At 26.3% G+C, this 14,916-nt stretch overlaps 2 protein-coding genes across 6 annotated transcripts; one reads left to right on the top strand and one right to left on the bottom strand.

Annotated features, from left to right (window-relative positions):
- Window positions 1–250: 250 nt before the first annotated feature.
- Window positions 251–5,087, top strand: SH3PX1 (sorting nexin 33-like protein SH3PX1). 2 transcript variants are annotated; one of them, XM_015335015.2, is made up of 6 exons: window positions 251–724; window positions 896–1,085; window positions 1,189–1,643; window positions 1,748–2,443; window positions 2,531–2,788; window positions 3,859–5,087. In XM_015335015.2, the coding sequence occupies exons 1-5, from the start codon at window positions 710–712 to the stop codon at window positions 2,780–2,782; spliced, it is 1,608 nt and encodes a 535-aa protein (XP_015190501.1). In that variant the 5' UTR covers window positions 251–709; the 3' UTR covers window positions 2,783–2,788; window positions 3,859–5,087. The 2 variants fall into 2 exon arrangements, with proteins under 2 accessions (XP_015190501.1, XP_089027373.1); XM_089171247.1 differs by lacking the exons at window positions 251–724; window positions 3,859–5,087 and having other exon boundaries at window positions 965–1,103; window positions 2,531–3,852.
- A 536-nt stretch (window positions 5,088–5,623) lies between these two features.
- On the bottom strand, window positions 5,624–14,329 carry CaMKI (Calcium/calmodulin-dependent protein kinase I). 4 transcript variants are annotated; one of them, XM_015334946.2, is made up of 10 exons: window positions 13,533–14,329; window positions 13,062–13,209; window positions 11,630–11,764; window positions 9,416–9,487; window positions 8,197–8,271; window positions 7,851–8,113; window positions 7,629–7,769; window positions 6,780–6,906; window positions 6,150–6,237; window positions 5,624–6,054 (listed from the first exon to the last, which is right to left on the bottom strand). In XM_015334946.2, coding segments are annotated over exons 1-10 (1,236 nt in total). In that variant the 5' UTR covers window positions 13,534–14,329; the 3' UTR covers window positions 5,624–5,868. The 4 variants fall into 4 exon arrangements, with proteins under 4 accessions (XP_015190432.1, XP_015190433.1, XP_015190435.1 ...); XM_015334947.2 differs by having other exon boundaries at window positions 13,062–14,329; XM_015334949.2 differs by lacking the exon at window positions 13,062–13,209.
- Window positions 14,330–14,916: the final 587 nt, after the last annotated feature.

Raw genomic sequence — 14,916 nt, 5'->3', positions numbered from 1 at the left:
CATGTAAAATTAAAATATTTCTATTACTATATGAAAATAAATTCAATTGACAAGTAATTTTATTTATTATTCATTATTTGTTTGTATTTAATTGTAATAAGCTAAACAATCATTTAATATTAAAGAAAACATTTTGTATTTTTATTTCCATGAATTCGAACCATTCTAGAACACACTTAAATCTAGTAATAATTTTACCAGCGTACAGTCTTTAATAAAAGTAATAAAATCGTAATAAAAAAGGCGATTCCATATATCAATGTGTTTTCAGTGCAGACGTAAGAATTTTTAGAACCCGAGTATTAACGCCTAACCTCTAATTGATATGTGACAGTATGCGATTTTGAACGTTTATATCTTAAAGTTATATTTTTTACCTACTCTTTGCTATTAATATCGTTAAATAAAGAACACAATTTGTTCATTTATAGTATCACGTAAGAGTGATTATTTTGAACAAGTAAATTAATCTCTCGATTCATTCATTGACAACGATTTATAGTTTAGAACTGGTACAGTCATTTTCAATGTGCATACATTTATGTCGTTAAAGGTATAATATATAAGTTACGAGAAACGCGCAAATGTCACTTGCACGACTCAGAATCAAAGTATTGTAGGTATGTGACCAGGCGTTATCAAACAAATTGAAAAAAATAATATTTCATATTGTATATCGACATTATCCAAATTTCAAGGTAGATTTATAATGGAAGGTCACCAGGTATGTTAATAAATCAGTATTACCAAGTTAATTAAGTCATTGTCAAAAGTTCAATCAACTTGTCTTTTCTTTTATGACTCATATTTATTCATGATAATTATACATTTAGTTTTCTTTTTTTACAATGTATAATCAATTTTATTTAATTTATATATTTATTTTTATTTTTAGGTAAGAGCTTTATACGACTTTACTGGTCAGCCAGGAACAGCTGAATTATCTATTATAGCAGGAGAGACTTTGACTGTCATGAGAGATAATGTCGGTGACGGATGGTGCGAAGGATTCAATCAAAGTGGAAAATCTGGTCTTTTTCCAGCAGCATATGTGCAAGTTATAGAATCATCTGCTCCAGTCTCGAGTATGATTAAATAGAGACGTAATTTATACTTAACTATTGTGAAACAATAGCTCTTAGATTTGTCATGATTTTATTTGTAGTATTTAATATTATTATTTACTAGGTAGCATGACAGTATCGCAACAAAGTTCTGGAGATTTTTGGGATGATGATTGGGACGATGATTCAGAAATTGGTCAAACACAAGCATATGTTCCTGTTACAAATCAACAACAGCAAGCTATGCATATAGCATTACAATCCAATAGCACTGATAGCGGAAATTCTATTCCAATTCATACTATACATTCTGTGATACCTGAAAGACCTATATCTAATGTACCAAAGAAGAATAATAAGTTTTCTACTATTATTAAATCTGGAGAAGACAGTTTTTTATTAGGAACAAAGGTAATTAATGTACCAGAAAGCGAAAAGCTATTTATCAAAGAAAATGAAGATGGACGTTGTGTATGGGTACCAAGTGGGGAATCGTATAATTGTGTTATTACATCTCCTAAGAAAGAATCTAAATTAAAAGGTCTTAAAAGCTTTATCGTATATCAATTAACACCTACGGTATGTTCAAATAACATTAACTTATTTTACATATTATTTTAACTAATCTTATTTAAATTCATTCAATTTTATGTTTAGATGTAACGTAAATCTTTTTATTACAGTTTAATAATATTCAAGTTTCAAGAAGATATAAGCATTTCGATTGGTTGCATGAACGTTTAGAACAAAAATATTGTTTTATACCAATTCCACCATTACCTGATAAACAAATAGCAGGACGTTACGAAGAACAGTTTATAGAACATCGTCGCACACAATTACAAGAATTTGTTGATTATGTTTGTCGTCATCCTGTATTGTCACGTAGTCGAGTATGGGATCACTTTATGATTTGTACGGATGAGAAAAGGTGGAAGGCAGGAAAACGGCAAGCTGAAAAAGATGAATTATTAGGAGAGAATTATTTTAATGCCATTCAATGCATTGATACACCTTTAGATGCAATTAAAGTGGAAATTCAAATAGATGCATTTAGTAGATATATAAATGGTTTAGATCCTGTCGTGAAAAATTTCATGGCCATGGCCGTAGATCAAGCTAAAAAACATCAACAACTTTATAAAAGAGAGTTTCAGAAAATTGGTCAATCCTTCTGTTCATTAGGACACGCTTTGGAAGGAGACGACAGCGATCATAGGAGATTGACTCATGCGTTAAAGGTAACAGGCGAAGCGTACAATGATATTGGCCATCTTTATAAAGAACAGCCAAAGTTTGATTGGGAACCGCTTGCTGATAAATTTCATATTTATAGAGGAATTATCAGTAATTTTCCTGATGTTATTAGTATACATAAGGTATGATTTCTCTTTAATATAATTTACATCTCTAATATTTTTAGATCAATTATTCATTATAAACTATTTTCCTTGACATTTTACTAGAGCGCAATACAAAAAAGAAAGGATTGTGAGAGATTAGTTGCAGAACATAAAATGGAAACACAGCAATTGCGCGAAATGTCTCATCGAACGGATATAATAGCACGCACATTAATGGCAGAAGAAACACATTTTCAATCAGAACGTGATATACATATTAATCAAGCTATGAAAACGCATTTGCAAGAACAAATATCGTTTTATAAAAAAATTGTAAATAAATTAGAGGAGGCGTTGAATGCATATGTAGACTGAACGCAGGTACTGAAAATATGATTATACTAATATTATGTACCTTTTCCATGCACAATTTAATAATTTTGATGGGTGATGATCACCACGACGCTTATTTGTAAATTTATTGTATTCTATTATTTATACATTTACGGTAATAAGAAATTTAATCACATTTTCTCTATCTAATCAGAGATTTTGTTATAAGAATTATGGAGGGGCCAAGTATTAATATTGCATGTGCTATAAAATTATATATAGCACAAGCAATATGTGTGTTTATATTTTTTAAATACAATTAATTTAATAATACTACTTTTCCAATAATATTTGATTTGGTTTCAATCAAATATTACTCTATTTTTCTATATATATCATTCTATAATATACTACGCATTTAGTTGAATTAAAATTCACATAAAGTTTCAATTTTATAATTAATGATTTAATTTTTAATATTAAAAACTAACAACAATAATAATTATGTCTAAGTATTTGAAAATGTGATTAAATATATATATATATATATATATATATAAATACATAACACTTATAAATCTTTTCTCTTCTACCTTTATATTTATACCTCACAGCAAGGAAAATATGGAAGCTATATTATACTTAAAATTCATAAATTTGAAAAAAATGCTACTGTTAAAGTATATATATACATATATATACTTATGTATATATATATATATACATAAAACATTACTAAAATATATACTTTGTACAATTTGATACATATATATGTGAATATATAAGAAATATTATGTTTTTTTACAACAAATAATTTATGTTTGTGTGTGTGCGTGTATTATTAAAATAAATATAAATTGAAAAATTCAATAATGACACACAATTCAATCTATATATTGTTAGCAATAACTATCGGAACAAATGTACTTAATTAACATTTAAGTAGCTTTATTTTGATTTCATACAATTATTCATTTAGATAAAAATATTTATATTTCAAATCTTAAAAAAAGCTATTAGTATATATCTACTATTGAATAGTAGAATTACATTCAGTACCTTTTTAACTAAAATTTTCTTAAAAATTTATAACATTAGAATATTGATTTTTTTTACAGAATACAATTCTTTTTTTATACATCATCGTCATCACCTTAAGATCAAAGAAGAAATTTTAAAATGAAATTCGTCTTATAACATGCATCTTTTATAAAAAGCAAATAATAATTTAAAACAAAATTGTTTTTGAAATTTATGTAATATTGTATAATGTTATATAATTAATCATAGTAATAATAATCATAACAATAACAACAAATAATGTGTATAAATAAACATAGCAGTTAAAAGAAAACTTATCTCTAATCAAAGAAGAGTTATTAACACAGATTTTCTATTAATTGTACAAAATAGTTTTAATTTTAAGCACAAATATATGTAATTATAATCTTTACTTATCAATGTCAATGAAAATATTTTCATTCTTGTAAGTATAAAGAATGTAAAAAAAAATATATGCTATATTAACATAACATATTATAATGCATTTTCATCAAAATATTAGTATAACTTGATAAACATTCATGAATATTAATATTAATTTTATGCATATATATATTAGTTAAGAAATGAAAATATCTTATTGACGAGTCTCTACTCGTCTATTTACTATTATTAAATATTATTTGTTGAACCTATTTACAAACGTAATTCTTCTTTTAAAAATAACAACAATGTAAATTAATATAAAGAGTACAATATAATTTTATACACAAATTTAATATACCACAAATCACACAATCATAGTTATCTTTTTTAATCTTTATTAATATCAATCGTTTTTAGTAAGTAGTATTCTTATAGAATTATAGAATAAAACCAAACGTGTAGAAGGAATGAAAAAAATAATTAATTTTGTGTTTTAAGGTATTATTAAGAAATATTAGCACACAATAAAATATTATACGCATATGCCGAGGAAAACTTGCATATGAAGATTTTACGTCTTATGCAGTAATAAGCAGAGAAAAATGTATTAAGAAGATTATTTGTTCGAAAGGTATTATTGTTCTTTCCCGTATTAATTTCTAATATTCGATAGTATTTTCCTTCTAGTAATGTTATAATAATAATAATAATAACAACAACAATAATAATAATAATTAGCTTCAAGTTTTAATTTATAATTTACAGTTATTTAACTTTACTTAATCTTATAATATATTTCATTAATTTTTATTTAGCATTAATATTATTAAGATATTTTGAATACAAATAAACATTTTCAATAATTTCCTTAATCAACAATGTAAAATCAATGAAATATTATATTTTATTTTATTTTATAGAATATTTTAAAATTTATTTGTTCCAAGATATTTATTTATCCTTAAACTTTAGATCAAAAAGCCTAATTATAAGAGTTAATTAAATTGTCTTACGTTAAAGAGAACAAAACAAGCACATAAATACATGTTTTCTTTCTAATTTGTAACCATCGAAGACGAATTAAGTTGTTTATGAAGTTTTCATTTTCTTGAGTAATTAAACAAAATAGTGGAAAATCATTTATTTATCTTGTTTGTATTAAAAAATTATTATATGCTCTTAAACATTTATTTTTTTTTTTTAATAATTTTATTATATTATTTTTAATCAAAATAAATTTCATACATCTACTAGTTTATTATATTTAAAAAAAATAAGAGGAAAAAGGCAAGAAGTATTATCAGAAAACGTGTGATTTACCGTGTAATCGACTAAAATTTGCGTACTATACATAATCAGCATTAAACTATGTCATAGGAAATTGTAATAAAGCATTTTTAGCTTGAGGTAATGTAGCTTTTTCAACACTTTGTAAATAATGTACAAAGCATTAGATTTCATTGACATTAACTTCTAGAGAATGTTTAGCAGTGAGATTCAACATTTTTTATATTTTCTTTGCTTCCTAAGATACGAGACATTAACTCGAAAAAGAGTAGAGAGGGCAATGCGTGTACTGCCCCATAATTTAAAGCGTTTGCTGCGTAAGTAGAATGGAGAGCTAGGAGTAAGTGGAATGGGAGAAGAGGTCGGTAAATCCACCAAGTTTGGTGTGGACAATGATGGCTCAAACGTTTCCTTCAATTGAAGTTGTTTTGAGGTCCCAGTGGTCTGTGCTGATGGTTGTTGGGATTGGTTTGCGATTGATCGGGACACGGCGTGAGGTTGCCGGTGCAGGGGCCTGATCCTGGGCCCTGTTGTTGCTGACCGCTGTTGAGTGCCAATCTCTGCATCTGACGTATGACCGTGGTAGCATGATACGCTTGCTGGAACCATGAGAGAAGTGGGAGACTTTCCTACGGAGCCTGGTGAGCAAATATATGCGCAATCAGGAATTTGCTAATTGTATACCCATACTAACCTTCCACTTCGATTTGGCAAAATTCTTTTTAAGTTGTTCAGATACAGTACCATGGATATTTTTATTGCTAGCTGCGTTTCCAGAAATCCTAGAAAAGAATTAATTATACATGTGTTAAATTAGATAAAATATATTTAAATGTATTTTAAACTAATATTAAAATGTTTTATGTTATATGATTAGAAAAAATTTTATAATGACAGAATCTTATTTAATAGGATAGTTAGATCTAAATTATTAATTTTATGATATTTCTTGATAATTATCATTTTTCTAATTTGTTCCTTTTTTTATTTTTCATTTGCATATCAAAACTAAAAGCTATAGAGGATATTATTATTAAATTATTATTAATTGCAAGTCATCACAGGGAATAGAATTTCTTTACTTACTTAATTGATATTAATTATATATTATTTAATATCAATTGTATTTCTGCAATACTCTCCTTTATGAAGTTGATATATGTTTAACATATTCTTAATTAATTTCTGCAGTTACATTATAATTTGAAAATATAAAATTATTTTAAAAGTTTAATAAATATTTCATTTTTTTTAAATAGCTTAAAAATGTTCTTTATTTTATAAGTTTTATTTTAAAGAGAAAATGATTAATAAATATTCTTACCAAGGGTGTGCTAGGGCCTGTTTGCACGTAAAGCGTTTCTCAACATTGACGCACATCAAATTGTGTATGAAATCCTTAGCTGAATCACTGATATCGTCCCAGTATGGTGAATCAAATTCAAATTCACCTATAACAGTCTGATTAGCTCCTTGCTATAGAGTAGACGATTTTGTGACAGTATAAATAGAGCAAATGTATAATTTGTAAGGGAAAAAAAAGATAAATTTGAAAAAACAAAAAGAAAGCCAAGAAACAAAAATAAAAGATACTATTTATCTTGAGTTCCTCATAATTAGTGTCGATACAATTCCTGGTCATTTATAATTTAATGTTTTATTTATTTCGTTTAATCAAAAAAAACTATTATGCGACAAATTAGCCCTTGGAGATATATCATTCTAACATGAAATATTTCTAATATAAACAAGCACAGTACTATAGATCCACATGTGTATCATTCTGTATTATCATATACTTGTGTATTATGGTATTTACTATATGTGATTTAAAGCTGTTGATTCTAAAAGAATTGAACGATATAATGTTTGTTTATTATGAAAACATTCGTAAGTAGATAATTAGCACTCGTTCATCAAAGGGATAATAATTAACGATCAAATACAAGGACTCAGACGCACACAGAAATTTCATTACTTACTACGCTATGTATGTACTAATGCTGCATACGAAAACTAAAATAGTACCTTAAAAATGAAAATTTCAAATTAATGTATTACTTCATGTGCTTGTCAATCCTAAATGTTACAATTAATCCGAATATCTGATGATATTGTCTCTTCTCCGTTGTCTAAAAACAATAAATATATGTATACATCAACTTTTTATTACCTTTCAGAATCTGTGCAAAGAGATTGGCATCGTTTTCATCATAAAATGGAGGGTATCCACATAAGAGAATATAAGAGATGACACCTATACTCCAAACATCAACTGCTTTGCCATATGGCTTCTGAGCGAGTACTTCGGGAGCTAGAAATAATAATTTTAATAATAAATTCTTGTAAAAATTAAAAAAGAAAAAATATAAATAAAATGGTTTCATTTACACACCAACATATCCTGGTGTACCACAGGCAGTGGCCATTATTCCTGAATCTTCCATCTTAGATAAACCAAAATCACTAATCATAATCTTGCTATCTGGGTCTGGACTATAATATAAGAGATTCTCTGGTTTAAGATCTCTGTGAACGACACCTTGTTCATGCATATAATCAACCGCTTCTAAAACTTGTCTTATTAAATCTGAGGCATCTTTCTCTGTATAGGAACCTTTTTGAACTATTCTATCGAAAAGTTCGCCACCGGTAACCCTGTAATAAAAAATTAATATAATTTATATACATATATATTATCGATATTAAACGTAATTGTTATTGCAATGTTCAAAACTTACAACTCCATAACTAAGTACACTTTAAGCTTGTCTTCGTAAGTTTCCAATAGTTGTACAATATTAGGATGTGTTAGCCTGTAACAATCATATTTTAATTTCATTTAATCTCTTATTAGAAAATGTTTCTCTTATACATTTTAAATATTCTGTTTAAATATAGTTTCTATCTTTTTTTTTATTATATAAATATTTTTAGAATGATTATAAGATTTTTTCAAGAATACTATACATTTTAATCATCTTCATAACACAATTTTTATTTTAATAAAATAAATTTATTAGAAAATTTCAATTCTTTAACAATTTATTATTGAACTAAAGATATATTAATACTTGACTATAATTATTGCATTTTTAATAAAATAAGTATAAATATTGTTCATCACATAACATGCTGTATTAAAGCAATAGACTCTCAACTACTCTCTCAAAATTTAATATGAGCAGTTTAACATAATACTACTTGTTAGCAAAGCAAAAAAACCTTGTTTATATATAATATATATGTATGTACAGGATACTAGAAAATAAATAAAGGCCACAAAATACAGCAAACAATTATAGCATATAAAAAGGAAAAAGCACAAACGACATTAACAACAATTATTAATATATATAATGATAAATTATATTTCAAATATAATTCGTTTAAATCTACATATACTTACTTTTTACTAATAATACTATATGTACAACATTAATATTATATCTTAATAATATGTAGTATATATATATGTGAAGAAATAAATGAGATATAAAACATAAAATTTGATTATAATGATTATAATGTCAATGATGAGGTATAGGCATAAATAACTTTTTTTCTTTTTATCTGAACACAAATTTTCCGAAAATAAGTTTCAAATTTATAAAATAGACGTATACTTTTTTGCGATTAAAATAGAATTAGAAAAATTAAAATATAGGTTTTTATGTAATAGGCCTATGACTGATCAATGAAATGCTTTACAATCATATAGTTATAATTGTATACAATTGAGGATTCGATTACTTTCTTCTACTTGTTTGAAATGCGCAATACATCGAGTGAGAAAATTGTGCTCAGGCATTTTTTGCTTCTTTTTTTTTTTTATCAATATATATACAAATTTATGTGAGCAAGATGTAAATTGAATTATAGTAATGTATGATATTGTTGAATGATACAGGAATTGAGCCACATAGGTAGTTGGTGCCCAAATAGAGGGCCCACACTTACCATCCTGTTTCGCCACTACTATCCGACTTGAGGAGTCCATCACCACTCTGTGGTGTCACTCTTTCACTGAACCTACGAATTATAACAATACCACACAAAATTACATGATTTATGTTTAAATTAACTTATAGCTTGCTCAAACTTTCTTTTTTCCAGATTTTTCTTGAGTTTATACTTTGTGCAGAGAGAGAGAAAGAAAGAGTGAGAGGGAGGGAGGGAGAGAGAGAGAAAGAGAGAGAGAGAGAGAGAGAGAAAAGAGAGAGAGAAAGAGAGAGAGAAAGAAAGAGAGAGAGAGAAAGAGAGAAAGAGAAAGAGAGAAGGAGAGAGAGAGAGAGAGAGAGAGAGAGAGAGAGAGAAATAGAGAAATAAATCCTATTAATCCAAGAAGAATTCATGTGATAATATAATATAATCAAATGAATTATATAAAAGAATTAAAAAATTTACGATTAACTTTTAATAAAAAAATATATTTGGTGCGAATAATTTTTGCATGAAAATTAATTTTTAATTATATACGTATGACATAAATTATTTAGTAGAAAAGAAATTCTTAAATGATCCAGCATATAATGTGATGACATACAAGATACCAACTTGGATCTATTCAGAGTAGTTCATGTAATTTAAATTATTTCAACTATTTTTTGAACTATTTATTCTAATTAAAAATAAACTAATGGTTATATCAATTGAAATAAATGTTATTATAGAATCTAATATAATCTATATGCAATTATTTTTTCTAATTTTAGATTTGTTTTTACTCTACTTTTAATAAAAAATTAAATTAATATAATACTATAAACTACTCTGTATTATCATAAAAATATACAGTGCTTAAAAATGTTAGATAGCAATTAGTTATTTGCATTTTCTAGAAAATGTACTATAATATACAAATAAACATAAATTTACATCGATAGATTTGGTATATAAAAATAGTAAGATTTGCATTATTATTTGTTCCGTTTAACCTTGTTTCCAAATCCAAACTATTTTGTTCTAATAATTCAGAGTCAAACGAAGCTATTAATTCATTCTATATTCTGCTGATAGACTTTGGCAACATAATGAAGAAGGTTGCCAATAAATTCAAGTAATTTCTAAACTCTTTCCAATGAACTAGGAAATTTGTAAGTAGATATTTAAGATGCTTATATTTCAATCGAAAATAATTACTTGAAACAATTTCTATTACGACTGATAAATAATTGATATAAGATTAAAAATAATTATAACTCAAAATCAAGATAGGACAAACAAAAAATAGGACAAACATTTATATAAATTTGTTTATTATTTTTATGCACTACGTCAGTGTACCCTAATAGCACAAAATATTGAATACATATGTATTTAATATTAAAAAGACATTAAATCTCTTTTTAATATTAAATACACATGTATTCAATATTTTTTAAAATTTTGTGCTACTAGGGTATATGGAGCTTTCAAATATATATTCTTTACTTTGATACTATTTATTTTAATTTCTATGTGATATTGAAGTTATATCTTCTATATTTTATCTATCTTTTAAATAAGTATGCTATGACATAATACTTTTACTTCAATATTAAAAACTGTTCATTTAATTATTTTGGGTTATTTTGTATTACATTTAATAAAATGTCACGTATTTTATATATATATATGTTTTATATAAATATATATTTTATATATTTATATTATATATATATATATATATATATATATATACATAAACAAAAGAGAGAAAAAATCTTTGATAATTATTAAAGTTCATCAAAATGTCACTATGTAATTATGCCAGAACATAGATGAATATTAGTCACTTTTTCTTCTTTTTTTCTTCTTTTACAAATAAGTTTGTCAAATATAACAATATTTACATAAAGCTATGATAAAAATATAATATTATTAACTACAAAATAATATATAATATATATATATATATATATGTGTGTCGATTATTACTAAAAACCCAGATGTAATATAATGTACAAGAAAAAAAGGAAAGAAAAAGGTAATGGTATGCAGGCAGGAAAATTAATAATCTATATAAAAAGCATATATATTATATTATTATAAACTACATGCAAAAAAGTACTAACGTTGAACCGAGCGATTAGAAAGCTAATAAATTATCAATCAACCACCTGTCAGCGTTTGAAAACTCAACACATCACATAATTTTTATCGATATTTACTAAATAGAAATAATTATCTTACCTTCTCAATACTTTGATTTCATTTTCTAAAGAATCTTCTTTTCCCTTCAATGCCTTCTTATCTATTATTTTCACTGCAAACATTTGTCCTGGTTTTTCTTTACTTTCTGCTGACCTTACTTCAGAAAATGCACCCCTGTATAAGAAAAAAGCTCACGATGTGTATATATTAATATTATTACCTGTCAAAAATTTTAGTATACGGTTTAGGGTAGGGATGAAAAGTAAGTTTAAAAATTTGAGAAGTACATGTATACTTGATTCATTTTCAGTTAGACGGATTTTATTATCTTACTTTTGGATATTTCGAAGAACATTTTTATATTTTCAAATATGTTTACAAACATTATCAGTATGATGAAATTTCTTGTATCAGTTCTACTTTTATCCTTATTGAACAAGGCTTTTAGTTTCTAGGATTGTAAATTGAGTCAAATGATTTGTCAGTACTCCAAAAATTTTCAAATTTATTTTTCTCAAAAACAAAGTCTTATAAAAATAAATTGTATTCTATATTTTTGACTTAGTTTTTCACATAAAATCATCCTCTGCTGTCTTGTATTAATAGTTACAAAACACCTTGTATATATATATATACAATTACATATAAAAATATACATTCTAAAAAAATGAGATATCACGTAATTTATGCTTCATTTAATGTGAACTTTTTATGGATAACTAGTTAATATTTAATTTCTTAAAAAGTGCCCATGTTTTGTACAATTTAAAATTGATCGGTAAAAGAAATTGAGTAATCATTGATATGTTAATCTTTAATTTTTTCGAAACAAAAGAAAGTGGACTTAAACCACTTTCTAAATAAACGGTCCATATATATAAATAAATTTCAAAGAATTCAACCTGATAAGAAAAATTATAGCAAAATGATACTTTCTGTAATTTATTTTTGTAATTCATATATAACTTTCATTAAAGAAAACAAATTATTTATAGAAATTTCTTGCAACATTTTCAAACATGTGTGTGTGTGTGTGTGTTGTGTAGAAAACCTGTTATAAAAATAAATATATAAATTAAAATGTAAAACATTAAAAATAAAATAAAATAAAATAAAATTTTTCAATAACACAAAATAGTATCAAGTATAATGTAAATAAATTTCCAATTGATGAATTTAGTACAGAATATGAAATGTTATATACTATCAAGCGATTTCTACATGTTATCAATAAAAAACAAGTGGAATCACAGTTTAAACCGATAAAAAGAGATAAATAAACAGAAACACATGTCCATGTGGTAGAGATACTTTCAACAAACAATGTCTACATAAGAGTTAAGAAGAAGATTACGTATCATTACGTATGTTAAGTATATATATGTGTGTATATATACATATATATATATATATATATATATATATGTATGTGTACATGACATACAAAAACAATATGGTAATTAAAACTCACGTTCCAAGTAATTCCTTTAAAATATATTTGTCTTCGACGGATGGTGATTTATCGTCTTTGCTATCCTTCTTCATTTTCTTATTAGAATCTTTCTTACCGAACAGCGGCATTTTTGAATTTGATAAACGATTACGCACACGAGCAAACACTTTTAACAAAGTAGAAAAAAGACTGGCTTAACAGAGAGATAATTCTAAGATGTAATCAGTTATGTATGGTTTGATATGAAGGGGTAAGAAGGGAGGGAAGGGAAGAGGAGGAGGAAGAGGAGGAAAAAAAACTATCACTTGTCGCACGGCCGCATACACTTATACTATTTGCTAACCACTTTCTTTCTTTCTTTCTTTCTTTCTTTCTTTCTTTCTTTCTTTCTTTCTTTCTTTCTTTCTTTCTTTCTTTCTCTCTCTAACTTTCGGCACACCTTACTAAATAAAATATTTCTTTTCAAACATAAAAATAATTTAAATTTACTTGAGATCTTTGTGTAGAGGGATTGAGAAAAATATTCTTCTAGAAAAGAATAAACGAAGAAACAAAGTTTGTCATCAAACTTTTCGCAAGACCCAGATCATCATTTCTTTTCTGTTTAACCGATCATGAACTCTTGACCTTTAATACACTCTAATGATATCTATCTCGAGATATGAAACTATCCTGGTACCTCACTTCTATTCCATACGAATAAAACTTTCTTAGATAAGTATTCCAAAGCATTCGGTTGCATTTACCACAACTACACTATTCTACTACCGGTTCGGCTCTCTTTCTGCCCAGGATAATATTACGCGTATCGGGCTCAGGGTCGCGGCCCCGCGCCCTCACGATCTGCACTGTAGATAAGCTCCTCCTTCTTTTCCTTCTCCTCTTTCACCACCACCTCCTTCTCCTACTCCTTCTACTCTTCTTTCTCCTACACTTTTCCTTATTCTTCTTCTTCCTTCTCTTTTTCCCTTCCCCTACTTCTCTTCTTCTACCCCTTTCACCGCTACAGTTCTTTTTACCAATACTCTCTTACACTCGTATCACTTTATACAAGCATATATCAACCTTGCCTCGTATTTTTAATGTTTTTTGAATAATTTTGTTAGTCTATAAATGTTGTCACTCAGGTCATTAATTTTATCTTCTTCTTTTATCTTTTTTTTATTAATGATATTTTTTCTCTTCAAATATACTTTTACAAGAATTTCTTTGATTTTAGCTTTTCTATATAATTATTATACACAGCTTGATACCATCTTAACGTATCTTGTTAATTAAGCAATCCATAAACTAACATAATTTTATAGTTGATCGACTTATTTAAGTCTTGTGGCACACAACTGCAGTCAAGTGATAAGCGTTTTTAATATGCCGCCAAATTTGAATTCGTTTAAAATTTTCTAAATGTCGAGTACCAAGTAACAAATCGATAAATATAAAACGAAAAGTATAGTATACATATTGTTGATATTAACAAACTAATATTAGCATACAATAATTTGAATGCTGAATATATGAAATTGAAATATATTAAATAAAGAAAGAAAATAAATTTTTTTTTCTGTATACTGTGCGCGCTCAATAACTTTGTTTTTAAAATGATGATAAAACGTTCCGTTTCCGAATACTTTAAATCCGAAAGTATTTAGTTTTTTATTAATTAATAGAACTATTTAAGTATTATTGTATTGTCAAAAAATTCTATTATTCGAACATATCTGTTTTTCTATCGGTTCGGAACCATGATGGAACAATAGATTATTGTACAACCGTCCTTCATAGCACTATTACGATGGGTTATTGGCGCGTAAATTAAAGTGTCACGACGAATGCAATTTGATTGGCTAATAACTCACTCGCGATATATATATAT

Source organism: Polistes dominula, unplaced genomic scaffold (assembly GCF_049000335.1).
Source record: "Polistes dominula isolate Pdom_NZ unplaced genomic scaffold, Pdom_raw_medaka contig_31, whole genome shotgun sequence".
Classification (NCBI taxonomy): Eukaryota; Metazoa; Arthropoda; class Insecta; order Hymenoptera; family Vespidae; genus Polistes; species Polistes dominula.
Note: the sequence above shows the minus strand (reverse complement) of the source record. Positions and strands in the feature narration are given on the sequence as shown.

What these genes read in the sequence shown, in the direction of transcription:
- CaMKI (XM_015334946.2), bottom strand. An exon ending in AGTAGTGGCGAAACAGGATG is followed by an intron (nt 8,272 to 9,415) that starts GTAAGTGTGGGC and finishes TGATTGTTACAG; the next exon opens with GCTAACACATCCTAATATTG. An exon ending in GTGTACTTAGTTATGGAGTT is followed by an intron (nt 8,114 to 8,196) that starts GTAAGTTTTGAA and finishes TTTTTATTACAG; the next exon opens with GGTTACCGGTGGCGAACTTT.
- SH3PX1 (XM_015335015.2), top strand. An exon ending in TATATCAATTAACACCTACG is followed by an intron (nt 1,644 to 1,747) that starts GTATGTTCAAAT and finishes TTTTTATTACAG; the next exon opens with TTTAATAATATTCAAGTTTC. An exon ending in ATGTTATTAGTATACATAAG is followed by an intron (nt 2,444 to 2,530) that starts GTATGATTTCTC and finishes ACATTTTACTAG; the next exon opens with AGCGCAATACAAAAAAGAAA.